This window comes from Salmo trutta, chromosome 17 (assembly GCF_901001165.1).
Source record: "Salmo trutta chromosome 17, fSalTru1.1, whole genome shotgun sequence".
NCBI classification, from domain to species: domain Eukaryota; kingdom Metazoa; phylum Chordata; class Actinopteri; order Salmoniformes; family Salmonidae; genus Salmo; species Salmo trutta.
In genome coordinates this window covers 52,324,545-52,352,299 of record NC_042973.1, presented here as the reverse complement: position 1 = coordinate 52,352,299, position 27,755 = coordinate 52,324,545, and the positions used below count along the sequence as shown (strand labels likewise).

General features: G+C 43.7%; 1 protein-coding gene across 2 annotated transcripts in view; it reads right to left on the bottom strand.

Annotated features, from left to right (window-relative positions):
• LOC115152394 (calcium/calmodulin-dependent protein kinase type 1D) overlaps window positions 1-17,581 on the bottom strand; it is a 48,457-nt gene extending 30,876 nt beyond the window's left edge. Inside the window, exon 1 of one of the 2 annotated variants that reach the window (XM_029697233.1) lies at window positions 16,944-17,581. In XM_029697233.1, coding sequence (XP_029553093.1) covers window positions 16,944-17,041 — 98 coding nt within the window. In that variant the 5' untranslated portion in view covers window positions 17,042-17,581. The remainder of the gene's footprint in view (window positions 1-16,943) is intronic. The other variant, XM_029697231.1, reaches the window with a different exon arrangement.
• Between the last annotated feature and the right edge of the window lie 10,174 nt (window positions 17,582-27,755).

Genomic DNA, 27,755 nt, shown 5'->3' with positions numbered 1-27,755 from the left:
TTGCGAGGCATTGAAAAACCTCTCGTCTTTGTTGTTGAATCGGTGTCTGAAATCCCCTGCTTAACTGAGGGACCTTACAGATAATTGTACCTGTGGGGTATAGAGGTAGTCATTCAAAAATCATGTTAAACACTATTATTGCACCCAGAGTGCATGCAACGTATGTGACTTAAGCAAACGTTCACTCCTGAACTTATTTAGGCTTTCCATAACAAAAAGGGTTGAATAACTTGACTCAAGACATTCCAGCTATTTACTTTGAATTCATTTGTTGAACATTTCTAAAAACACAATTACACTTTGACTTTATGGTATATTGTGTGCAGGCCAGTGAAACAAAATCCCAATTTAACACAAAATGTGAAGAATATAAAAGTCATGGGGCGTGAATACTTTCTGAAGGCACTTTAGGTTGTGAACTAATACAGCCTAATATCACACAAACCATTTTAGCATTCGAATGCTGAACGTGTTGCTCAGATGAGCAAGATCAGGAACAGGCCACCGACCACACATTGGTCAGTACGCGAAGCTGGCACAGTACGCAGTTTTGACTAGGTTACTGATATTTCCCAGGTGGTTGGGCATGACTGTCAAGACAGTTACATTCTTAGTTTGACCATGAAGGAGAGGACACATCAGTTGTACAAAAAAATGATATTTGTGGAAGGTAGAAACAAAGAAATGGGAGCAAAACATTTGTGAATGTGTGTATCGTAACGTTTGAATACATTTTCTGCTACATTTGGATCCGTTTGGGGTCCGCGGACCGATGCAGTCATATCTTAAACATTTGAATCGTATGGGTGAATCGTTACATCCCTACTTTTAACTAGACCCATGTTTCCAGACCCAAACCAGCTCCCCTTACTATATCCTGTACTACAATCACGTCTGGGCGTAGTTATAAAGCGTCTCAGAGCAGGAGTGCTGATCTAGGATCAGGTGAAGAAGTCCTATGAATACAGGACCTGATTCAAGTAATCAGGGATTCAACGAATGCATAAGGAGGCAGAGACACTTCTGCACCCACATACAGACACACACACACACTTACAACACCCACAGACACATCTAAAGGGTCCCCATCATCATACCAATTTCCTAGCTGCAGCTCAACTCAATCCTCTCACCCCCAAGAGCCAGCCACTCGTTTGAGGACCGACTGTGCACACACACACACACACACACACACACACACACACACACACACACACACACACACACACACACACACACACACACTACTCCACAGAACCCTTTTACTCCACAATCCCTCAGTGCCTGGCTGAAAGGAGACTAGCTACACTACAGCACTTTCCCTGAAAATAGGACTGGCTAAAGGAACGCAGTAAGAGAAACCCCTTTAAAGTGGTCTTAATGCTACAGAGCAGCCCAGTTACAGTGAATACGGTTATGGTGATCTAATTGTCCTGCACAGCTGTGATAAGTAAGAGAGGAAGGCACTGTATAATTATTTGTTTGTTTTTGGTATTAAATGCATCTCTGACATCATCATTGAGAGCATCATCATTGAGCGAGAGCGAGATGCCGGCCAGGCAGCAGTGGATCTGACTGACTGATGTCAACAGGATCAGTGCGTGGGTAAAATCACTGGGGAAGCCAAGCCAGAACAAAAGCCTTATTACAACCCATGTGTTCTATAACAACCTGTGTATTCTTATTACAACCTATGTGTTCATTTGTTCTATAACCTGTTAGTTTATATACCTTGCCACTGTGATATATAGGCCTAAGGTAGAGACAATAATACACAGCGGCATAATAAATTCAACCACACCTTTGTTTCATCATAAAACCGTCCACAACGCATATTGGATGTAAAAAAACAGTTACATAACCTACAGCATAATCAAGCAAGTTAGTGTTTCCGACATTTTCGGACCACTAAACAACCATTGATTTAGAACCACAGAGTTACAGCAAGTTGCAAAGAAAACAGGAGCTGCCTCCACTATTCCAGCAACATTTCAACATCATCAAATCACCTCTGCCTAGTCTAATTGTTTTTAGTATCTTTCAGTTGTCACTTTATTAGTAAAGTGACAACTAAAAAGATAGGAAAAACAGTTTATTCCAATCAACGTAAGTTAAATATCATGTGGCTGTCCATGGTTCGGATTTCGTGTGCGCACGTGCGCGTTCATGCAAGTATAAAAAAACATGTTTACTCAGCCTACTTGTAGAGAAACGCCAATGCCAACCTCTATTTCATGTTGACGAAACGGTCTATAGACTGTCATACAGTACACGCTTTTAGTTGTTGTTGTCCGAGGCTACCTGGCTAAAATGCTTGCTCACGAGCCTGACTTCCTTTCATGGGCAACAAAGAGCCAGCTAGTTAACATTAGCCTACTACATCTAGCTACATGTTGAACTTCCATCCTCTCAGCCCAGGGGCACAATGTATGAATTTATGGTTGGATCAGAATCATTGGCCAGTACGGAGAATTAAGTAGAAACACAAATCAGTCTCTCCATCCATGGCTAATTTGGGAAAGGGACAATTTTAGCTAGCTAGCTAGCCACCAGAGAACAACGACAATGAGATGCAACAACTCAAGTTTTTTCTGTGTATGGCGTTTTGCTTTTGATGTGATTGGTGTGAAGCCAAATCCAAACAGGACCATTCACAGTTGCACTCACTCAGTTAAGCTCAATGCTGATTGGCTATTATTTTATACTTTATCAAGGGAGGCCAAATGCTCGCTGGCTTCCTTTGCATTCAATGCTACGGGCGGAAACAATGTCACTCTTTTTGACCAGACACCATCAGGTAGATGGGCTACATATACACAGACAAAGGGGTGCTGTTTACTCGCTTGGATACTTTCTCCGGTGAGATACATTCAGTTTCTTGCGAACTGAAGGAAAATTGTAAATTTTTTGGGCACGCGTGGTGTCCCTTGGCATCCATGAATAAACGCCACTGGATGTTGATAGAGATGGACTAGGCTACAGTGACAAAGCAGACCTCATTAGGCAACAACCTGGGTGACTAACAGCATGACCGCAACACCATTCCAGGGGTAGATACGGGCTGCGTCCCAAATAGCACCCTACATCAAGGGTCTCCAACCTTTTCTTGATCAAAAGGAGTTGAGAAATTAAGTTAATTCGAAAGGAGATACTCTTTTCTACTGTAGGTATGTAATTAAAAATGAATTTATTCTGTTGTTGCTAGTGATGAACATTGTTCACACACACGGTACAAAAAAATAAATGCAACAATTTCAAAGATTTTACTGAGTTAAGGAAATCAATTGAAATAAATGAATTAGGCTCTAATCTATGGATTTCACATGAGTAGAGATATGCATCTACCTTGAAAAAAAAGATATCTTAAAAAAAAGTAGGGGAGTGGATCAGAAAACGAATCAGTATCTTGTGCGACCACAATTTGCCTCATGCAGCGCAACACATCTCATTCGCATAGAGTTGATCAGACTGTTGATTGTGGCCTGTGGAATGTTGTCCCATTGTGCGAAGTTTCAGGATATTGGTGGGAACTGGAACACACCGTTGTACATGTCGATCCAGAGCATCCCAAACATGCTCAACGGGTGACATGTCTGGTAAGTATGCAGGCCATGGAAGAACTGGGACATTTTCAGCTTCCAGGAATGTGTACAGATCCTTTCGACATGGGGCAGTGCATTATCATGCTGAAACACGAGGTGATGGCGGCAGATGAATGGCCATCGATAAAATGCAATTGTGTTTGTTGTCCGTAGCTTATGCCTGCCCATACCATGACCCACCCACAAACATGGGGCACTGTTAACAATGTTGACATCAGCAAACCGCACGCCCATACACGCTGTCTGCCACCTGCCCGGTACAGCTGTGTGATCACACTCTCCGTAGCCGATGTGAGTAAGACCTTTAAACAGGTCAACATTCACAAGGCCAGACAGATTACCAGGACGTGTGCTCCGAGCATGCGCTGACCAACTGGCAAGTGTCTTCACTGACATTTTCAACCTGTCCCTGACTGAGTCTAATACCAACATGTTTCAAGCAGATCACCATAGTCCCTGTGCCCAAGAACACAAAGGTGACCTGCCTAAATGACTACAGACCCGTAGCACTCACGTCTGTAGCCATGAAGTGCTTTGAAAGGCTGGCCATGGCTCACATCAACACCATTATCGCAGAAACCCTAGACCCACTCCAATTTGCATACTGCCCCAACAGATCCACAGATGATGCAATCTCTATTGAACTCCACACTGCCCTTTCCCACATGGACAAAAGGAACACTTAAGTGAGAATGCTATTCATTGACTACATCTCAGTGTTCAACACCATAGTACCCTCAAAGCTCATCGCTAAGCTAAGGATCCTGGGACTAAACACCTCCCTCTGCAACTGGATCCTGGACTTCCTGACGGGCTGCCCCCAGGTGGTAAGGTTAGGGAACAACATCCGCCACGCTGATCCTCAACACGGGGGGCCCCTCAGGGGTGCGTGCTCAGTCCCCTCCTGTACTCCCTGTTCACTCATGACTGCATGGCCAGGCACAACTCCAACACCATCATCAAGTTTGCCGATGACACAAGTGGTAGGCCTGATCACCGACAACGATGCGACAGCCTATAGGGAGGTCAGAGACCTGGTCGTGTGGTGCCAGGACAACAACTTCTCCCTCAACATGATCAAGACAAAGGAGATGATGGTGGACTATAGGAAAAGGAGGACCGAGCACACCGCCATTCTCATCGATGGGGCTGTAGTGGAACAGGTTGAGAGCTTCAAGTTCCTTGGTGTCAGCATCACCAACAAACTATCATGGTCCAAACACACAGACCGTTGTGAATAGGGCACAACAAAATCTATTCCCCCTCAGGAGACTGAAAATAGAGATCCTCAAATGTTTCTACAGCTGCACCGTCGAGAGCATCCTGACTGGTTGTATCACCGCCTGGTATGGCAACTGCTCGGCCTCCGACCGCAAGGCACTACAGAGGGTAGTGCATAAGGCCCAGTACATCACTGGGGCGAAGCGTCCTGCCATCCAGGACCTCTATATCAGGCGGCGTCAGAGGAAGGCCCCAAGACTCCAGGCACCCTAGTCATAGACTGTTCTCTCTGCTACCGCATGGCAAGCGGTACCGGAGCACCAAGTCGAGGTCCAAAAGGCTTAACAGCTTCAATCCCCAAGCCATAATACTCCTGAACAGCTAATCAAAGGGCTACCCAGACCCCTCTTTATCACTGCTGCTACTACTCTGTTTATAATCTATGCAGTCACTTTAACTCTACCGACATGTACATTATTACCTTAACTAACCGGTGCCCTCGCACATTGACTCTGTACCGGTACCCCCGTATATAGCCTCACTTGTTATTTTACTGCTGCTGTTTAATTATGTTACTTTTTTAAAAACTTTTTTTTACTTTTTTCTTAACTTCTTAAAGCATGGTTGGTTAAGGGCTTGTAAGTATTTGGCCGCATGTGACAAATACAATTTGATTTGATACCTGGAATTCATCCATGGGCACACTTCCCCAGAATGCCAGTGACCATCGAAGGTGAGCATTTGCCCACTGAAGTCGGTTACTGCAGTCAGGTTAAGACCCTGGTGACGATGATGAGCAAACACACATTTTCATCAGCTGTCCGGGTGGCTGGTCTCAGATGATCCTGCAGGTGAAGAAGCCCGGATGTGGAGGTCCTGGGCTGGCGTGGATATACATGGTCTGCGTTTGTGAGGCCGGTTGGACGTACTGACAAATTCTCTAAAACGACGTTGGACGCAGCTTATGGTAGAGAAATAAAACATTCAATTATCTGGCAATAGCTCTGGTGGGCATTCCTGCAGTCAGCATGCCAATTGCACACTCCCACAAAATTGAGCCATCTGTAGCATTGTGTTGTGTGACAAAACTGCACATTTTTGGGAGGCCTTTTGTCCCCAGCACAAGGTGCACATGTGTAATGAACATGCCATTTAATCAGCTTCTTGATATGCCACACCTGTCAGGAGGATTAATCATATTGTCAAAGTAGAAATTCTCTAACAAGGATGTAAACAAATTTGTGCACAACATTTGAGAGAAGCTTTTTGTACATATGGAACATTTCTGGGATATTTTATTTCAGCTCATGAAACATGGGACCAATACTTTACATGTTACACTTATTTTTGTTCAGTAATAAATAAATAAATAAATATATATATATATATATATCTCTCATTCAAAGAGCATACATCAGATGTTTGTTTAACACAACTTTGATTCTATTGAATTCAAATCTATGCTTAACCATCCTTCTGCTTGTATTGAGAAACAAAATGGATTACACCTGCCTGCCAAACATTCTATTGCGCTTTAGTAAAGGAATAATATTAAAGTAAAATGTCAGGGGCCGTGGATCAATATCAGAATCTCCCTCTCATAGCTATGCATTGTTGAAGGGTAACAGGTAAAGACTATGGCCTCATCCAGAAGCAACCCTATAACCCATAAGGACTTCACCTCGATTCGTAAAGGGTTGAATAGGTATAAGCAATATGGTGGTAGTTCCACAATTCCCTCTGGTAGGCTAGTTGGAATTTCTGGGGAAGCCTGAAATGAAGGAGGGGAAGGAAGAGGGGTAAGAGAAGAGAATCTGAGTCTCTTCCTGTCCCTCACTCCTTTGATCAGTCTATTCTTAATTCCCAAGCAAAGGGTCTAGGCTGAATGAGGGATTGGGAAGAGGAGAAGAGAAGACAGCGCTGTGTATGTGGGTGCTATAGCTGCAAGGGCTTGCTCACCCCGAGTGACCCGCCTACGACACGAGCTCAGCAGGCAGCTAGCTGACTGAACACACCACACCGCACACCTGCTGTCTCTGCTTATACACAACACAGCAGGAGCCCCAACCAAGGCCTCTGCTGTGTTGGCATGGGAATGTGTGCGTGGGTGTGGAAAAAAAAAAGTTTTACAGAACAAAACTGAGCACGACCGAGCTACTGCAGATATAGGTGGGCAGACAGGCAGAGGCATGGCGAGCTGTTATGTAGAGATGACTGGTTTTCAACCTATCGACTGTTTAGACAGCGACTCATCGCGACGACATTCACAGGTAACAATAAAAAGAACAGATGAGGGCATCGTAACCTCCTGCCGTTACGATCGCTCACTCCGTGAATACACCGGGAGCCTGTTCAACTGTACTTACATGACTGTGAAACATTACTTTTTAACTGTATACTAAATTGTGTGTCTTATGTGCTCCTGGAAGCACAACGAGTTTCCCTGCCAGGACAATATAGTTGGATGGAACGGAGTGAATGACGTACGGTCTCTCGGTGCGACCCAATCAATGCGACTGAGCATTGATGGTTTTCAATAGTGACAACTAGGCCTTTCCTTTCTTTTTCCAAGCTTGCACCCCATCTCATAGCTCTGCATTGTTGAAGGGCAACAGGTGGAGGTTATGGCCTCATCCAGAAGCAACCCTACGCCTTTCACCTAGATCTTAAAATATTGAATAGGCATGAGCAATATTGTTTCAATTTAACTAGGCAAGTCAGTTAAGAATTTGTTCTTGTGCTAATATAGTGCTAGTTCCACATTTACCTCTGATTTGCTAGTTGGAATTTCTGCCATATTGCTTATACCTAATAACCAATCCAATCCGTTCTGATGTAAATGTGTCTATGGGCTAGTGGGTAAATTCTAGGGTCGGGGGAAGGGGTTTAAGGTTATTCAGTCTGGGAGACCTAAAGTGAATGAGTGAGAAGAGATGATCCCTATTGGACACTGATGGGAAAGCCCGAAGTGGAGGAAGGGAAGGAAGAAGAGGAGAAGAGATAATCTACATCTCTCTGTCCCTGTCACCTCCCTATATGAGTCTATTCTTAATCCCCAAGCAAAGTGTCTAGGCTGGGCGCTGAACAAGGGGTCGGGAGGAGGAGGGGAAAAGACAGCGCTGTGTGTATGTGTGTGTGCTAAACCTGCCAGGGTTGGCTCACCCCGAGTGACCCGCCTGCTGTCAGCCTGTGACAGCAGCTCAGCAGGCAGCAAGCTCACTGAATACAACACACCACACACACACCTGCTGTCTCTGCTTATACACAACACAGCAGGAGCCCCAACCAGGGCCTCTGCTGTGCTGACATGGGACAGTGTGTGTGTGTGTGTGTGTGTGTGTGTAGAAAAAAAGTTCTACAACAGAACAAAACTGAGCACGACCGAGCTACTGCAGACATTGGTGGGCAGACAGGCAGAGGCATTTATTTTAACCTTTTAAAAAAAAATTATATAGGCACTTTTGGCTACTGGCCTAACACTCTAACCACAAGGCTACCTGCAACCCCCAGGCATGGTGGGCTGTTATGTCGAGATGACTGGTTTTCAACCTACAGACTGTTTAGACAGTGACTCATTTAAAAAATATATATATTTCCCCTTTATTTAACCAGGTAGGCCAGTTGAGAACAAGTTCTCATTTACAACTGCGACCTGGCCAAGATAAAGCAAAGCAGTGCGACAAAAACAAGAGTTAAACAAATGTACAGTCAATAACAAAATAAAAATTGAAAAATCTATGTACAGCGTGTGCAAATGTAGAAGAGTAGGGAGGTAGGCAATATATATGCCATGGAGGCGAAAATAATTACAATCCAGCATTAATACTGGAGTGATAGATGTGCAGATGATGATGTGCAAGTAGAGATACTGGGGTGCAAAAGAGCAAGAGGGTAAGTAATAATATGGGGATGAGATAGTTGGGTGTGCTATTTACAGATTGGCTGTGTACAGGTACAGTGATCGGTAAGCTGCTCTGACAGCTGATGCTTAAAGTTAGAGAGGGAGATATAAGACTCCAGCTTCAGAGATTTTTGCAATTCGTGAGAACTGGAAGGAAAGGCGGCCAAATGAAGTGTTGGCTTTGGGGATGACCAGTAAAATATACCTGCTGGAGTGCGTGCTACGTGTGGGTGTTAAGGTGACCAGTGAGCTGAGATAAGGCGGGGCTTTACCTAGCAAAGACTTATAGATGACCTGGAGCCAGTGGGTTTGGCGACTAATATGTAGCGAGGGCCAGCCAACGAGAGCATACAGGTCGCAGTGGTGGGTAGTATATGGGGCTTTGGTGACAAAACGGATGGCACCGTGATAGACTGCAGCCAATTTTTGAGTAGAGTGTTGGAGGCTATTTTGTAAATGACATCGCTGAAGTCAAGGATCGGTAGGATAGTCAGTTTTACAAGGGTATGTTTGGCAGCATGAGTGAAGGAGGCTTTGTTGCGAAATAGGAAGCCGAATCTAGATTTAATTTTGGATTGGAGATGCTTAATGTGAGTCTGGAAGGAGAGTCTAACCAGACACCTAGGTATTTGTAGTTGTCCACATATTCTAAGTCGGAACCGTCCAAAGTAGTGATGCTAATCGGGCGGGCGGGTGCTGGCAGCAATCAGTTGAAGGGCATGCATTTAGTTTTACTTGCATTTAAAAGCAGTTGGAGGCCACGGAAGGAGTGTTGTATGGCATTGAAGCTCGTTTTGAGGTTAGTTAACAGTGTCCAAAGAAGAGCCAGATGTATACAGAATGGTGTCGTCTGCGTAGAGGTGGATCAGAGAATCACCAGCAGCAAGAGGGACATCATTGATATACACAGAGAAAAGAGTCGGCCCGAGAATTGAACCCTGTGGCACCCCCATAGAGACTGCCAGAGGTCCTGACAACAGGCCCTCCAATTGACACACTAAACTCTGAGAAGTCGTTGGTGAACCAGGCTAGGCAGTCATTTGAGAAACCAAGGCTATTGAGTCTGCCGATAAGAATGCGGTGATTGACAGAGTCGAAAGCCTTGGCCAGGTTGATGAAGACGGCTGCACAATAATGTCTCTTATCGATGGCAGTTATATCGTTTTGGACCTTGAGCGTGGCTGAGGTGCACCCATGACCAGCTCGGAAACCAGATTGCATAGCGGAGAAGGTACATGGGATTTGAAATGGTCGGTGATCTGTTTGTTAACTTTGCTTTCGAAGACTTTAGAAAGGCAGGGTAGGCTAGATATGTCTGTAAACAGTTTGGGTTCAGAGTGTCTCCCCCTTTCAAGAGGGGGATGACCGCGGCAGCTTTCCAATCTTTAGGGATCTCAGATGATACGAAAGGGGTTGAACAGGCTAGCAATAGGGGTTGCAACAATTTTGGCGGATAATTTTAGAAAGAGAGGAAGCAGATCGACTAGCCCAGTTGATTTGTAGGGATCCAGATTTTGCAGCTCTTTCAGAACATCAGCTGTCTGGATGTGGGTGAAGGAGAAGCGGGCGGGGGGGGCAGCCAGGTGGAAAGCATGGCCAGCCGTAGAAAAATGCTTATTGAAATGCTCGATTATCGTAGATTTATCGGTGGTGACAGTGTATCCTAGCCTCAGTGCAGTGGGCAGCTGGGAGGTGGTCTTATTCTCCATGGACTTTACAGTGTCCCAAGACTTGTTGGAATTTGTGCCACAAGATGCAAGTTTCTGTTTGTAAAATCTAGCCTTAGCTTTCCTAACTGACTGTGAATATTGGTTCCTAAACTCACGACGACATTCACAGGTAACAATAAAAGAACAGATGAGGGCATCGTAACCTCCTGCCGTTACGATCGCCCACTCCTTGAATACAACGGGAGCCTGCAAGGAAATATAGTTGAATGGAATGGAGTGAATTACGTAAGGTCTCTTAGTGTGACCCAAGTCGGGGGTTACAATCACACTAAAGCCATGTGTTCAAATCAAGAGGCTGATGGGAACATTGATCTCTCCTCCCGTATGGTAATGAGAGGCACAGCCTGTACCTCAGGAGGACAGGGTCGAACACGGATCCATGAGGGGACATGAAGGGCTTTCACGCTGCATGTTCTTTCTTAGCCCTGGGCTAAGCCAAAAAGTGTGCAGACTGAATGGGACTTAGCCTAAGAGATGTAGCATATTGAGAATGATCTTAAGACTCTCAACAACCAATAGGCTATGCCGTGATGAAGGGATTGCTGTGTGTGTCATCACTCCAAATAGAAAGGAAGTAAACAGATTCCAATTCCATTTTTATTTCAGTTTATTTCCTGAATTGACTGAATCAAAGTGGAATTGACCCCAATCCTGATCCCCATATTGTCCAAGTTTACACAGCTGAATGGAAACCAGCATTGCCAGTTTACTGAAGCTAAGAGTGGCCTACTTTTCCAGCTTGACACTGTTCTCCAAGGGACTGGCCAAAAACAAAAACATTCCCTTCTCTGACACAGGCTTCCTACAATACCCGATCAAATTACATTCTCCCCAAAAGAAGGAGTGCTGATGTCTGTGTCGCTGCTTACATTGAAGGAATTAAATAGAAGGAAAAAAAACATCTGAAGGTCAAAGGACTTAGCTTATCAATTCAACCTCTATCAAACATGTTGACAGATTTTTACTTAAAGTTCAAAACGCACAAAAAAAACTAGTTAGTCATTGGACAGGGAGCCGAACCAAATCAAGCTTTATTTATACAGCACATTTCAGGCATGAAATGCAACGCAATGTGCTTTACAGCAAAAATGTAAATAAAAGCTGAAATATTTAATACACAAACAAAAGATAAAACAAAAAGAATGGCAAACTACTAATGAGCACCCTAAGGAAAAACAAATCTAAAAAGAGGTTTTAAGTTATTTTTTAAATATGTTCACAGTTTCAGCCCCCTCGGGTTATTTGGCAGGTTATTCCAGAAGCTGAGGGCATAATTCCTAAAGGCTGCCTCTCCATGCATCTTGGTCCTAGGCTTTGGGATAGTTAAAAGACAGGTGCCAGAGGACCTGAGGCACCCACTGGGTGCATAACTTAAAAACATGTCTGACATGTGTTGGATTGCACAATCTTGGATTGATTTGAAAACCAATACAAGAATCTTAAAATGAATTCTAAACTCAGCCAGTGCAGAGACCTTCAAACCAGTGAAATATTTGTTCTCCGTCTGGTCTTGGTCAGTACCCGTGCTGCAGCATTCTGTATGTTTTGCAGTTGAACAATGGCTTTCCTGGGTAGGCCAGACAGGAGAGCATTACAGTAGTCAAGCCTGTTTGTAATAAACGCATGGATGAGTTTCTGTATCAGCCTGAGAGAGAAACGGCCGTACCTTGGCAAAGTTCCTCAGGTGGTAAAAAGCTATTTTGATCACATTCCTAATGTGCGATTCGAAATTTAGTTCAGAATCTAAAATAACACCTAGATTTTATACCTGGTGTTTTATCTTTGCCTGTGAATTAAAAAGTGTGGCTAGATTATCACTCTGTGCTTTGGCTCCAACAACAAGAAACACCTACAGTATGCATGTAACACCCAGGCCATTGATGACAATCTTGAAGAGGGAGAGAATCTTTTGAAGAACTGTCTTCCAGTCTTCCATTTGGGGAATATGCCCTTCAAAGTGAGTACTAACATGCTCCGTGTGTGCATCATAACTCATCCACAGCAGAGCAGGCATCAAGTCAAGCAGCACTAACTGTAGGGCAGAAATAAACTCTGGTAGAATGTGTCTGCACTGAAAAAGTATAGTAGTTCAAGCATGAGAGAATATGTTGTGAGAATAACAGAACTGTGAGCAGAACTTTTGTCCCAAGTACAACAAACAGTACTAATGGGATGAAACCCATCCCCATATGTGTGTCTTTTTCATTTCCCAGTTCAAAGGTCAGTCTAGCTTTAATAAAAGCCTCTTCAGCACCTCCAATGTTTCGAGCTTTTGTAGACTTCTGACCTGTGTGACAGTAATGAGTGATTTACATTGAGGAGTAAAATAGGCATTTTTTTGGTTGCTTGTAAATTTTTATTTAGACCTTTTTTGGAAATACATAACGGACATAAATGAAGATTTTTGCTGAGCAAAACTTCATAATTAGTGAGTAATAAGTATTTTGACATAACGCTTGCAAAGCTGTCTAATGGGAGTTTGAATCGGAGCTTCCTGGGCGTTAGAGAGGAGACGCGTCATACTCATCTTCGACATCCTGAACACACAGATTCCGGGGAACTGAACACCAGAGATCTGAAGTGATAATGAAAATGGTCCATACTCCCAGAGTGATCTTAAAATCGGCAGGTAACTTAGACGATAGATGAAGTGATAGCAGTGCATTCATGACTGCTGATGAAGAGGATAACATTACATGCATTGATTGACATTAACGGTTGACTTATTGCCCGGGGGAAGTGACCTGCGCACTGAGCAGTCTCACAAGTTGTGCCTGTTCTAAAGTTGCCCCATTCTGGGGGAGGTAATAATTCTTTACTGACAAACAAAATGTAAATAATTCCAGTAGTCTGGTCCAGAACTGGCACCAGGATAAGGGGGCAGCGGAAAGGGGACAAACATTTTCAGGGTTCTTACATTCGAATGACATTGGATTCTGCATATATCAAGCTATACCACAAACATAAAAGTTCAAATGGCAAGACTCGGAGATCATCGAGTGCTTTTGAAGTGACAGGTTGGCGCGAAATCTGTAGCCTATCTCCACTGCGCTGTATCAGCGTAAAATAGGGTCCTTCTAGCAGTCGTAAGGAGAACGATTCAGCAGGAGGCAGGCAGATGTGCAAATGAGTGTTGGATTTATTTACGCAGAGCTGGTATTTAAATATCACCATCATATTTGAAAGTATGTGAACACCCCTTCAAATTAGTGGATTTGGCCATTTCAGCCACACTCGTTGCTGACAGTTGTATAAGATCTAGCACACAGCCATGCAATCTCCACAGACAAACATTGGCAGTAGAATGGCCTTAATGAAAAGCTCAGTGACTTTCAACGTGGCAGTCATAGGATGCCACCTTTCCAACAAGTCAGTTCATCCAAATTTCTGCCCTGCTAGAGCTGCACCAGTCAACTGTAAGTGCTGTTATTGTGAAAGGGAAACGTCTAGGAGCAACAACGGCTCAGCTGTGAAGTGGTAGGCCACAGAACGGGACAGCTGAAGAGCGTAGTGCCCTGTGCACAAAGCGAGGTCTATATAGAAATTAATGGTTTGTCGAGATTGTGTGGAAGAACTTCACTGGCCTGCAGAGCAACCCCATCAAACACCTTTGGGATGAATTGGCACGCCGGCTGCGAGCCAGGCCTAATCTCCCAACATCAGTGCCCGACCTCACTAATGACCTTGTGGCTGAATGGAAGCAAGTCCCTGCAGCAATGTTCCAACATCTAGTGGAAAGCCTTTCCAGAAGGATGTAGGCTGTTATAGCAGCAAAGGGGGGGACCATATTAATGCCTAGGATTTTGGAATGAGATGTTCGACGAGCAAGACTTATATATAATATAATATAATAATAATATATATATATATATATATACACACACACACACACACACACACACACACACACACACACACACATACATACATACATACAAGGTTCTGACTTAAGAATGTCAGCATTCAAAAGAAAAAGCCTTTCATTAGGCAAAACCTGTCTTAACCAATAAGCACAGGTGGGTGGCTCAGATACAGCCTCCCTTTGAGGTACCCAAAGGTGAACTAACTAGAACATCCCCAAACACTTAAATACATTTGGCAACACCTATTCTTGGCACCCAGGCCAGGTATATGTATGCATGCTACAGTGCGTGCATTCACACAACATTAAACATGGGGAAACCAGACACATGCTCCCCAAACAAAGACTAAGAAGAAATTGACAGTAAACTGGTAAATGTAATTAAATTAACAAGTTCATCACAATTGTTGCGCAGTTTTGAGCTCTCCAAAAAATGTTTCCACTCGGAGAATGAAAATGGTAGGAATGTACTATATTTAATGATCAAAACGACCATAAGCCAACAATTGACACAAACAAATAGCGCGCACGAATTGGAGTGAGTTCGAATAAAGTGGAGAGAGATGTGCCTATAGCGCATCTTCGCCACACAACCCCTACCCTTATTCTGATCGACATTTTAAATTGTTTGAAACAACTTCCTCACACATAAGCAGTAACCTCATACATTGTCAGGACGTATGAGTGGTCATTTTCCCCCTTCAACTGAAATCATTACGGTTCAGTATTTCTAACCGCCCCCCCTTAGAAACGAACACTACCCAAACTAATGGACATGTGACAGCAAGGCAGAATGGCACATTCCAAATGAGCACTGGGTATCATCATCATACATATTGACCAACATGGTATGTTCATTTGGTGAATGTAGATTGGTGGAGCAAATAAAGTATCACAGCATTTTCCCCAGGGCAGATGAAGACTTTGCCCAGGCCCTAAACACTGTCCACTAACCTTTTGGCTATGCGGGGGCATAAACATACCTGCTTCAACAAAGGCCCATGCAGGGAAGGGAACATTCTCTGCCTAATGATGCACAGTGGACACGGGATGTCTCCAGAGCCCCCAGCAGTGACAACTTCCATGCCACACCCAGGAACATTTTGCTGTACAGTTATTTTCTCTCCAAGCCCGGGAAAAGGGTCAGAGCACACAGCTCGGTCATAATCAATGCAGTGTCAGTCAGTAACTAGGTTTCCATCCAAATTGGCCACAGATTTTCATGCGAATATTCAAAAATCTCCATAAAATCAGTGTGATGACTGAGTGCACAAAATGCACTTTTTTTTCTTACGTTTTTATGTACCTAATAAAAAGTTGTTTCCATTACATTTTCAACTTTGATAGTTTGTCACCAAAATTGTTGCGTTAAAATACCGACCAGCTCAATTCAGTCTTATGTAGCAAAATTGGAAATTGTTATTTATGCTTTTTGTTACATTGGATAAAAGTATATCATACACTACAGTTGAGGAACAATGGGAAAGTAATTCTGCTTTGAAAGTCAATATAGATAGATTTTTTTGGGAGCCAACCTGTCAATCATTTGACCTTTTATTATATAGGGACAAACTAAAACTGAAGGGGGCACAGGTTTGAACTGAGGGTGCTAAGCCCCCTTCAACCCCCTCTTGAAGCCGGGTACAGTCTGGTCTTTCCCCTGCATGTAGGTGAAATTAGCCAAGTGATCATAATCTTCTGGCAACTAAAAATAATAGCCCTGACTTGCCCAATGGGCAAGTGCCTTTCGTGCCCAATGGGCAAGTGCCTTTCGTGCACAGGAGGCTGCTAAGGGAAGAATGGCTCATAATAATGGCCGGAACGGAACCAATGGAATGGCATCAAACACCTCATCAAGCCACTTCTCCCCAATTAAGGTCCCACTAACCTCCTGTGCTTTCGTGTTATCATAAATGAAATACAGCATAGACATGATCATAAATCAGCACAAGTATTACAATCTTCTGCATATATTCAATGTTATCCAGTCTGACCAGACAAGAACTTACGTCAATGCATTTAATAAACAGGTGCTGCCATATTTCGGTTTATAGACTCAATTTGATGTACACGAATAAAGAAAAGCTCAAGAGAATCTATTCTGTAATCCAGGTGCATTGAGTTGAGGCACCACCTTGGGCAAGCGCCATAACCTACCAGAACTAATCTCTGACCAAAATAACCTTCCATGCTATGGGAGATAAATTGAGATAACGTCGTATTATATAGGGTCGTCTCCGATTATCCATCAAACACCTGCCACCATAGAATAGACCGATTATTGACCGTTTTCGCACGTGCTGTCGAATTGTTGCGTCCAGAAAGTAACTTTCGATTTCAGAAACATTTGTAGGAAATCATAAAGCGTTAATTAACATTTGTAAAAAAAAATTGCAGGTAGGCTGGCTATTGGTTATCACAGGCCATATCGTTTATACGTTGTTGACAACAGTGGAAATCCGACTAGTTCATCTAAAATGTGCAACGGAACACGATGACAATTGCATTTCCGCTACCGTTACATTGTATCATTGTCTTGTCTGTCAAGTAAACCGAGTCGAAGACAAAAAGTTTAAGTGTGAACACCCTCGGTTCTAGAACGGAGTAGGATAAACCACATTACTCACGTCCCAAGGACTTCTTTGAACTCGAATACATGCTTGATATCATCGACGTTCTTCTTCCAAGATCCATCCCCGCCCGACTCTCCGTTCTCCCTCGCCATGTCGCCACCGGGGAAGACCGAAGTGATCAGATTCACCGTTTCCCCACCTCCTTGTGCTGACCCAGTGAGGAAATACGGCCCCGACTTAAATTCGTGACTGATATCACAGAGTTTCTGTCTGAGTGTCGCCCAATTCTACCGCGCACCGCTCAGCCAATCCATACAACAGGTCTCCTACGGTAGCCCTACCACCAAATCACACGTAGCAGTCCACCTGCACGTTATCAGACTAGAGTCATCTCTTTGACGGAATTCAACGGGAGCTTCCTCGTTGTTCTGTCTCCTTTTGGTTTGGAACAATTCATTCTACCTCTTCATATTTTGTTTAGGCAATGCTACTTGATCGAAAGATGACTCCGGTCGGCGGAGTTGATCGGTGCGTGTGTGTGAGCTGAACCGCTATTCTAGTGAGTCACGCTGCCTGCTGACCGCCCCCCCCTTGTTATACCAATAAGGGGGAGTGGGAGGCTGCTCTCCTCTATTGTCCATGTAGCCGACAGAGTGCGTGGGGATGAGGATAGGTAGGCTACGAGTGAACGATTGGTGTTCGCATTGCACCAAATCCATGACCCACTGACTTGCCTAGTTAAATAAAAGATGAAATAAAACATAAAAAATAGTACGTAATGGGTATAGTTGACATGCAAGTGGGCTTTTCCATGAATACAAATATGGTGACAGTGAACTATGTGAAATCCTTCTAACAACAACATGATTACTCTGATCCAACCTACATTGCCTCAACTAAGCCAAAAGGTGTGTACGTTTTCTGCATGTACACTATATGCATGTGCCTGGTCTATGTTATCACATTCAGCAGTCATCCTTCTCTACTATATCATTATGAGACAGATACTTTTTATTTCCCCAAAGCAAAAAGGGACATCGCCATTGCTGTTAGCTTAGATGATTATATAGAAAACCAGTTAAATCTGTTAATGAAAGTGTCAGAGATTCTGAAGGAAGTGCAATTGGTCTTCTGGTCATTACAATGTGTTAATGAGATGGTGGAGCCTCACCGGTCTGTCTCACTGGGACAGACTGGTTCATCTCAGAGCAGAGCACTGAAGATCACATCCTTAAGCTTTAGGCCTGACCGCTGCACACAGTTTAATAGCCAAACAGAGAGATCAGGATGGCCGAATAAGGCTACCACAAAAAAGCTTATTTCTCTCAATTTTTGCACAAATGTATTTACATCCCTGTTAGTGAGCGTTTCTCCTTTCCCAAGATATTCCATTCACATTACATGTGTGGCATATCAAGAAGCTGATTAAACAGCATGATCAGGTGTACCTTGTGCTGGGGACAAAGGCCAAGCTAAAATGTGCAGTTTTGTCATAACACAATGCCACAGATGTCTTAAGTTGAGGGAGTGAGCAATTGGCATGCTGACTGCAGGAATGTCCAGCAGAGCTGTTGCCAGAAAATGTAATGTTCATTTTTAGGGATGCACGATATAACGGAATCGGCTGATATTAGCTAAAAATTGCAACATCGGCTCAATGTCTAGTTTAGCGCCGACGTGCATACCTGTATAACGTAGGTAGATGACGTAATGACGGCACGAAAAATACAGCGCTGCACGTGCAAAACACAGCATTCCTAACCTAGCCCACAATGTCTGCAGTGTGGATATATTTAAGTTTCAAAAGGAAGATAACAAAAAGGCCATATGCAAAGTTGTTCTGCTATTATTTCCCGAGGGGAGAAAGTGAAATCTTTCAACACCACAAACCTAATTACTAATTTGAAAGTGCATCACCGCCAGACGTTCAGCAACTACTTAGAACAAAAGCAGAAAAAAAACCTAAGCGCACACTTCCAACAACTACACAAGTTCAAGTCGAGCAGTCATTTGAAAGAAAAATGCAATTTCAGCGAGACACCTCAAAGGCGAAATCCATTAACGCCAAGATAATGGAATTCATTGCCCTTGACAATCAACTGTTCTCTGTCGTGGAGGATGTTGGCTTTCGCCGACTGGTCGAGTACCTCAAGCCCCTGTACACACTACCAAGTAGGCTCTATTTTTCAGATGTTACCCGACAGAAGTTACACAGTATAGTTGAAACGCACATCCATGAGCTACTTGCTATGGGAGTCACTGCTATTAGCTTCACGACTGACATTTGGACCAGCGAACAGCCCCATGAGCATGCAGAGTCTGACAGCACAGTGGGTCGACAAGGATTTCGTACTGAGGAACGCTGTATTGCATGCTCAAGAATGTGCTGGTTCTCATACCGCTGCTGCCATTTCAATGGCATTTGAGAACATGTTTGAAACTGGGAAAATCCCCAAGAACAAAGTACATGCTGTGCTACGTGATAATGCACGTAACATGACAAAGGCTTTGGAAAAATGCGGACTCGTCAATTTGCCATGCATGGCACACACGCTGCAAATGGCTGTGAACGAAGGTGTTTTGGCCCCAACGTAGCATATCTGACACAGTGGCAACAGGTAGGAAGATAGTGGGTCATTTTAAACACTCACAGCTAGCATACAGCCACCTGCAAGCAATACAGGAGCAGCTTGGAGTGAAAAGGAAAAGGCTTAAGCAAGACGTTTCCACCAGATGGAACATTACTTTTTACATGATGGAGAGCCTGCTGGAACAAAAACGAGTGCTTGGCGTGTACGCTGCTGACTAGGAGTTATCTGCAACAATCGGTACAAACCAGTGGACTCTCATTGAAAACATGAACACACCCCTAGCTCCAACTGACTCAAGAAACTGACTCAACTGCGTCTGCAGCAGACGTGATACCCTCTGTCAAGACATTGAAACGCCAGCTCAACAAAACTGCCGACAGACCGTGGGGTTAAAACTTGCAAAAGAACTCCACTAGAGGATTCGTTGGCAGTCTCTCTGAGCCTCTTTACAGTGTCGCCACCATGCTCGATGCTAGGTACAAGGACCACTACTTCGACGCAGACAAGAAATGTTAGATGTTTACGTGAAATGTTAGACAGCTGGACAAGATGGAAAACGGACACACTGGCAGTGCGCAACGAGGAAGAAAGGCCACGGACAGACAGAGCTGAAACTTCACTGCTTGACGTGTATGATGAAATCCTGGTTGAGAAAGAACAGCACAGCAAGTAAGTGAAAGAAATAGGTTGATTATGCTTTACTGGTAATGGGGACATACATAAATGCCAACAAAATAACTTTTTGGTCTGTATGTACAGTTGAAGTCGGAAGTTTACATAAACGAGTTTTAATGACTCCAACCTAAGTGTTTCAACCACTCCACAAATTTCTTGTTAACAAACTATAGTTTTGGCAAGTCGGTTAGGACATCTACTTTGTGCATGACAAGTAATTTTACCAACAATTGTTTACAGAGAGATTATTTCAGTTATAATTCACTGTATGAAACTACCCAGTTCTTCCATGGACTTCATACTGGTAGGTTATAAATATCAGAGTAAGAAATTGACAGACACTATGAAAGCTCCAACCAAGTTTATTCACCCATTGGGTCAACACAGCTGCATAAGACAAAAACTATTTCCACCAGTGGTAATAAACTCAACAAAAAAAAAGAAACGGCCCTTTTTCAGGACCCTGTCTTTCAAAGAGAATTCGTAAAAATCCAAATAACTTCACAGATCTTCATTGTAAAGGGTTTAAACACTGTTTCCCATACTTGTTCAATGAACCATAAACAATTAATGAACATGCACCTGTGGAACGGTCGTTAAGACACTAACAGCTTACGGTAGGCAATTAAGGTCACAGTTATGAAAACTTAGCACACTAAAGAGGCCTTTCTACTGACTCTGAAAAACACCATAAGAAAGATGCCCAGGGTCCCTGCTCATCTGCGTGAACGTGCCTTAGGCATGCTGCAAGGAGGCATGAGGACTGCAGATGTGGCCAGGGCAATAAATTGCAATGTCCGTACTGTGAGACGCCTAAGACAGCACTACAGGGAGACAGAACAGACAGCTGATCGTCCTCACAGTGGCAGACCACGTGTAACAACACCTGCACAGGATCGGTACATCCGAACATAACATCTGCGGGACAGGTACAGGATGGCAACAACTGCCCGAGTTACACCAGGAACGCACAATCCCTCCATCAGTGCTCAGACTGTCCACAATAGGCTGAGAGAGGCTGGACTGAGGGCTTGTAGGCCTGTTGTAAGGCAGGTCCTCACCAGACATCACCATCAACAACGTCGCCTATGGGCACAAACCCACCGTCGCTGGACCAGACAGGACTGGCAAAAAGTGCTCTTCACTGACAAGTCACGGTTTTGTCTCAGCAGGGGTGATGGTCGGATTTGCGTTTATCGTCAAAGGAATGAGCGTTACACCGAGGCCTGTACTCTGGAGCGGGATCGATTTGGAGGTGGAGGGTCCGTCATGGTCTGGGGCGGTGTGTCACAGCATCATCGGACTGAGCTTGTTGTCATTGCAGGTAATCTCAACGCTGTGCTTTACAGGGAAGACATCCTCCTCCCTTATGTGTTACCCTTCCTGCAGGCTCATACTGGCATGATCCTTCAGCATGACAATGCCACCAGCCATACTGCTCATTCTGTGTGTGATTTCCTGAAAGACAGGAATGTCAGTATTCTGCCATGGCCAGCGAAGAGCCCAGATCTCAACTCCATTGAGCACGTCTGGGACCTGTTGGATCGGAGGGTGAGGGCTAGGGACATTCCCCACAGAAATGTCCGGGAACTTGAAAGTGCCTTGGTGGAAGAATGGGGTAACACCTCACAGCAAGAACTGGCAAATCTGATGCAGTCCATGAGGAGGAGATGCACTGCAGTACTAAATGCAGCTGGTGGCCACACCAGATACTGACTGTTACTTTTGACCCCCCCCCCCCCCAATTGTTCTGGGACACATTATTCCATTTCTGTTAGTCACATGTCTGTGGAACTTGTTCAGTTTGTGTTTCAGTTGTTGAATCTTATGTTCATACAAATATTTACACATTAAGTTGGCTGAAAATAAACACATTTGACAGCGAGATAACATTTTTTTGCTGAGTTTATACATCTCCTCCTCTCTAAACATTACATCTTTATTGCTAGGCAGGAACTTAAGCGATACGGGCAATAAACTGTTCCTTCTCCCTTAATGTGACCTGACCTCAACCCCCGTTTCCTCACTAATCCACAGCTCTCCACCCTTATCGGTGCCTGCCAACATGTGATCGTCTTCCCTGCGCTCAGTACATTCCAAGCTTAATTGCTTCTACCGTATACATTCCTCCTACAGATACCCATTAACTTCTGGTGTATAAACCAGACTATGGCACTCCTCATGTCTCTAGTATAAAGATTAACAATATTTCAAGTTTAGAAATCCAAACCCATCAATACTCACCAGACATGTCATCCATTGAGCTTGTTTGGGATGCTCTGGGTTGACGGCATTTTCCAGTTCCCGCCAATATCCAGAAACTTCGCAAAGCCATTGAAGAGGAGTGGGACAACATTCCACAGGTCACAATCAACAGCCTGATCAACTCTATGCAAAGGAGATGTCGCACTGCATGAGGCAAATATTGGTCACACCAAATACTGACTGGTTTTCTGATCCACACCCCACTTTCTTTTTCTTTTTTTTCTTTTTTACAGGTACCTGTGACCCAGTCACGTGAAATCCATAGCTTTGGGCCCAATTAATTTATTTAAATTGACTGATTTCCTTATATGAACTGTAACTCAGTAAAATCTTTGAAATTGCTGCCTTTATATTTTTGTTCAGTTTATATGAAAAGGAGATGCGCTATGCAGGTGTGAATGGCTTTAAAGTCAAACAAAATGGTGAAAATATAGTTTATTTATTTGAGAAGATTGAATGTTGCCATTTCATTATACTGTTGTACAGTGCATTCAGAAAGTATTCAAACCCCTTGACTTTCCACATTTTGCTACGTTACAGCCTTATTCTAAAATGGATGAAAAAATATTACCCTCAATCTAGACACACAATATGGCATAATGACAAAACAAAAACAAGTTGACATTTTTACAAATGTATTAAAAATAAAAAAAACTGATGACATTTATATAAGTATTCAGACCCTTTACTCAGTACTTTGTTTAAACACCTTTGGCAGCGATTACAGCCTTGAGTCTTCTTGGGTATGACGCTACAAGCATGGCAAACCTGAATTTGGGGAGTCCCCATTTTTCTGAGCAGATCCTCTCAAGCTTTGTCAGGTTGGATGGGGACTATTTTCAGGTCTCTCCAGAGATGTTCGATCAGGTTCAAGTCTGGGCCACTCAAGGACATTCAGAGTCTTTTCCCGAAACCACTCCTGCATTATCTTGGCTGTGTGCTTAGGGTTGTTGTCCTGTTGGAAATCAAATTGTATTGGTCACATACACATGGTTAGCAGATGTTTTTGCGAGTGTAGCGAAATGCATGTGCTTCTAGTTCCGACAGTGCAGCAATATCTAACATGTAATCTAACAATTCCAAACAACTACCTAATACACGCAAATCTAAGTAAAGAAATGGGATAAGAATATATATATAAATATATGGATGAGCAATGACAGAGCGGCATAGGCAAGATGCAATAGATGGTATAAAATACAGAATATACATATGAGATGAGTAATGCAAGATATGGTGAACCTTCGCCGCAGTCTGAGGTCCTGAGTGCTCTGGAGCAGGTTCTTATCAAGGATCTCTGTACTTTGCTCCGTTCATCTTTCCACGATCCTGACTAGTCTCCGAGTCCCTGCTGCTGAAAAATATCCCTGCAGCATGATGCTGCCACCACTATTCTTCACCGTAGGGATGGTGCCAGGTTTCCTCCAGAAGTGACACTTGGCATTCAGGCCAAAGAGTTCAATCTTGGTTTCATGAGACCAGATAATCTTGTTTCCTATGGTCTGAGTGAACTTTCAGTGCCTTTTCGCAAACTCCAAGCGGGCTGTCATGTGCCTTTTACTGATCAGTGGCTTCCGTATGGCCACTCTACCATAAAGGCCTGATTGGTGGAGCGCTGCAGAGATGGTTGTCCTTCTGGAAGATTCTCCCATCACCAGAGGAACTCTGGAGCTCTGTCAGAGTGACCATCGGCTTCTTGGTTACCTCCCTGACCAAGACCCTTCTCCCCCGATTGCTCAGTTTGGCCAGGCAGCCAGCTCTAGGAAGAGTCTTGGTGATTCCAAACTTCTTTGATTTAAGAATGATGGAGGCCACTGTGTTCTTGGGACCTTTAATGTTTTGGTACCCATTCCCAGACCTGTGCCTTGACACAATCCTGTCTCGGAGCGCTACGGACAATTCCTTCGACCTCATGGCTTGGTTTTTCCTCTGACATGCATGGTCAACTGTGGGACCTTTATATAGACCGATGTGTGCCTTTCCAAATCATGTCCAATCAATTGAATTTACCACAGGTGGACTCCAATCAAGTTGTAGAAACATGTCATGGATGATCAATGGAAACAGGATGCACCTGAGCTCAATTTCAAGTCTCATAGCAAAGGGTCTGAATACTTATGTAAATTAGGTATTTCTAAAAACCAGTTTTCGCTCTGTCATTTTGGGGTATTGTGTGCAGATTAATGAGGCATTATTAACAATATTTGGACTGATGTTGAGGATGAAAATTAAACAGTAAAACTATAGCACATCATGAAGAGAACACTAAAGAATTCCTCAGCCCCCAACCTGAGCCAATCTTCTACTTTGAAGAAAAAAGATGATAAACTAGATGATAGGTCATTGAAATGAAATCATAATACTCTGATGTGTGGCTACATATGAGCAACTAAAAGTGCCTTCATAATACGATCATGTTATAAACTTAGTGTCTAAGGCAGGGGTGTCAAACTCATTTTGTGCCGGGGTCCGCATTTGGTCCTCAATGAGGTCTGGAGGGCCACACTGAAAATGTATTACATTCAGCGATGTCGTGGTAACAAAACAAAAAGTTGGTGGTTAAACTCTGTTCGCCAGTCACGGTGAAGGAAGTAAGGCTCCCAACACGTTCAATGCATTTTTCCGCAAAAGGTGGGTATGCCGATAATAATTTCTACAGTTTTGATTTGGTTTTAGTCATTTGAAAGAATATTGAGTTCATCTTCGTCCCCCCCCCTAAAACTGATATATACAGTGGGGAGAACAAGTATTTGATACACTGCCGATTATGCAGGTTTTCCTACTTACAAAGCATGTAGAGGTCTGTAATTTTTATCATAGGTACACTTCAACTGTGAGAGACGGAATCTAAAACAAAAATCCAGAAAATCACATTGTATGATTTTTAAGTAATTAATTTGCATTTTATTGCATGACATAAGTATTTGATCACCTACCAACCAGTAAGAATTCCGTCTCTCACAGACCTGTTAGTTTTTCTTTAAGAAGCCCTCCTGTTCTCCACTCATTACCTCTATTAACTGCACCTGTTTGAACTCGTTACCTGTATAAAAGGACACCTGTCCACACACTCAATCAAACAGGCAAGCAGCTTGGTGAGAAGGCAACAACTGTTGGCGCAATTATTAGAAAATGGAAGAAGTTCAAGATGACGGTCAATCACCCTCGGTCTGGGGCTCCATGCAAGATCTCACCTCGTGGGGCATCAATGATCATGAGGAAGGTGAGGGATCAGCCCAGAACTACACGGCAGGACCTGGTCAATGACCCGAAGAGAGCTGGGACCACAGTCTCAAAGAAAACCATTAGTAACACACTACGCCGTCATGGATTAAAATCCTGCAGCGCACGCAATGGCCCCCTGCTCAAGCCAGCGCATGTCCTGGCCCGTCTGAAGTTTGCCAATGACTATCTGGATGATCCAGAGAAGGAATGGGAGAAGGTCATGTGGTCTGATGAGACAAAAATAGAGCTTTTTGGTCTAAACTCCACTCGCCATGTTTGGAGGAAGAAGAAGGATGAGTACAACCCCAAGAACACCATCCCAACCGTGAAGCATGGAGGTGGAAACATCATTCTTTGGGGATGCTTTTCTGCAAAGGGGACAGGACGACTGCACCGTATTGAGGGGAGGATGGATGGGGCCATGTATCGCGAGATCTTGGCCAACAACCTCCTTCCCTCAGTAAGAGCATTGAAGATGGGTCGTGGCTGGGTCTTCCAGCATGACAACGACCAGAAACACACAGCCAGGGCAACTAAGGAGTGGCTCCGTAAGAAGCATCTCAAGGTCCTGGAGTGGCCTAGCCAGTCTCCAGACCAGAACCCAATAGAAAATCTTTGGAGGGAGCTGAAAGTCCGTATTGCCCAGCGACAGCCCCGAAACCTGAAGGATCTGGAGAAGGTCTGTATGGAGGAGTGGGCCAAAATCCCTGCTGCAGTGTGTGCAAACCTGGTCAAGAACTACAGGAAACGTATGATCTCTGTAATTGCAAACAAAGGTTTCTGTACCAAATATTAAGTTCTGCTTTTCTGATGTATCAAATTCTTATGCCATGCAATAAAATGCAAATTATTTACTTAAAAAAAAAAAATCATACAATGTGATTTACTGGATTTTTGTTTTAGATTCTGTCTCTCACAGTTGAAGTGTACCTATGATAAAAATTACAGACCTCTACATGCTTTGTAAGTAGGAAAACCTGCATAATCGGCAGTGTATCAAATACTTGTTCTCCCCACTGTATGATTTAGTCATTTTTTTGTATTCTTTTACTCAAACCACCCACGGGCCATATGTTTGACACCCCTGGCCTTGATTTAAACTTAAACATATTTTGGTTGCGCTCTTTCTCAATACCCTGATAAGGCCCCATATCTACACTGAACAAAAAAGACCCCCGAAATTTTCCATACACACAAAAAGCTTATTTTGCTCAAATGTTGTACACAAATATGTTTACTTCCCTGTTAGTGAGTGTTTCTCCTTTGACAAGATATTCCACACCTGTCAAGAGGGATGGATTATCAAGAAGCTGACTAAACAGCATGATCATTACACAGATCCACCTTGTGCTGGGGACAATAAAAAAGCCACTCAAAAATGTGCAGTTTTGTTACATAACACAATGCCACAGATGTATCAAGTTGAGGGAGCGTGCAATTGGAATGCTATCTGCAGGAATGTCCATCATAGCTGTTGCCAGAATTGAGTGTTAATTTCTCTACCATAACCCTACGTCGTTTTAGAGAATTTGGCATTACGTCCAAACTGCCTCACAACCACTTGTATGGTATCGTGTGGGAGAGCCGTTTGCTGATGTGAACAAAGTGCCCCATGGTGTCTGTGGGGTTTTGGTATGGGCAGGCATAAGCTACGGACAACAAACACAATTGCATTTTATCGATGGCAATTAGAATGCAGAGATGGTGACGAGATCCTGAGGCCCATTGTTGTGCCATTCATCTGCCGCCATCACCTCATGTTTCAGCATGATAATGCACGGCCCCATGTCGCAAGGATCTCTACACAATTCCTGGAAGCTGAAAATGTCCCAGTTGTTCCATGACCTGCATGTCAACCATTGAGCATGTTTGGGATGCTCTAGATCGACGTGTACACCAGTGTGTTCCAGTTCCCGCCAATATCCAGCAACTTCGCACAGCCATTGAAGAGGAGTGGGACAACATTCCACAGGCCTGATCAACTCTATGTGAAGGAGATGTCGCGCTGCATGAGGCACATGGAGGTCACAACAGATAATGACTGGTTCTCTGTCCCACGCCCCTACTTTTTTTTAAGGTATTTGTGACCAACAGCTGCATATCATATTCC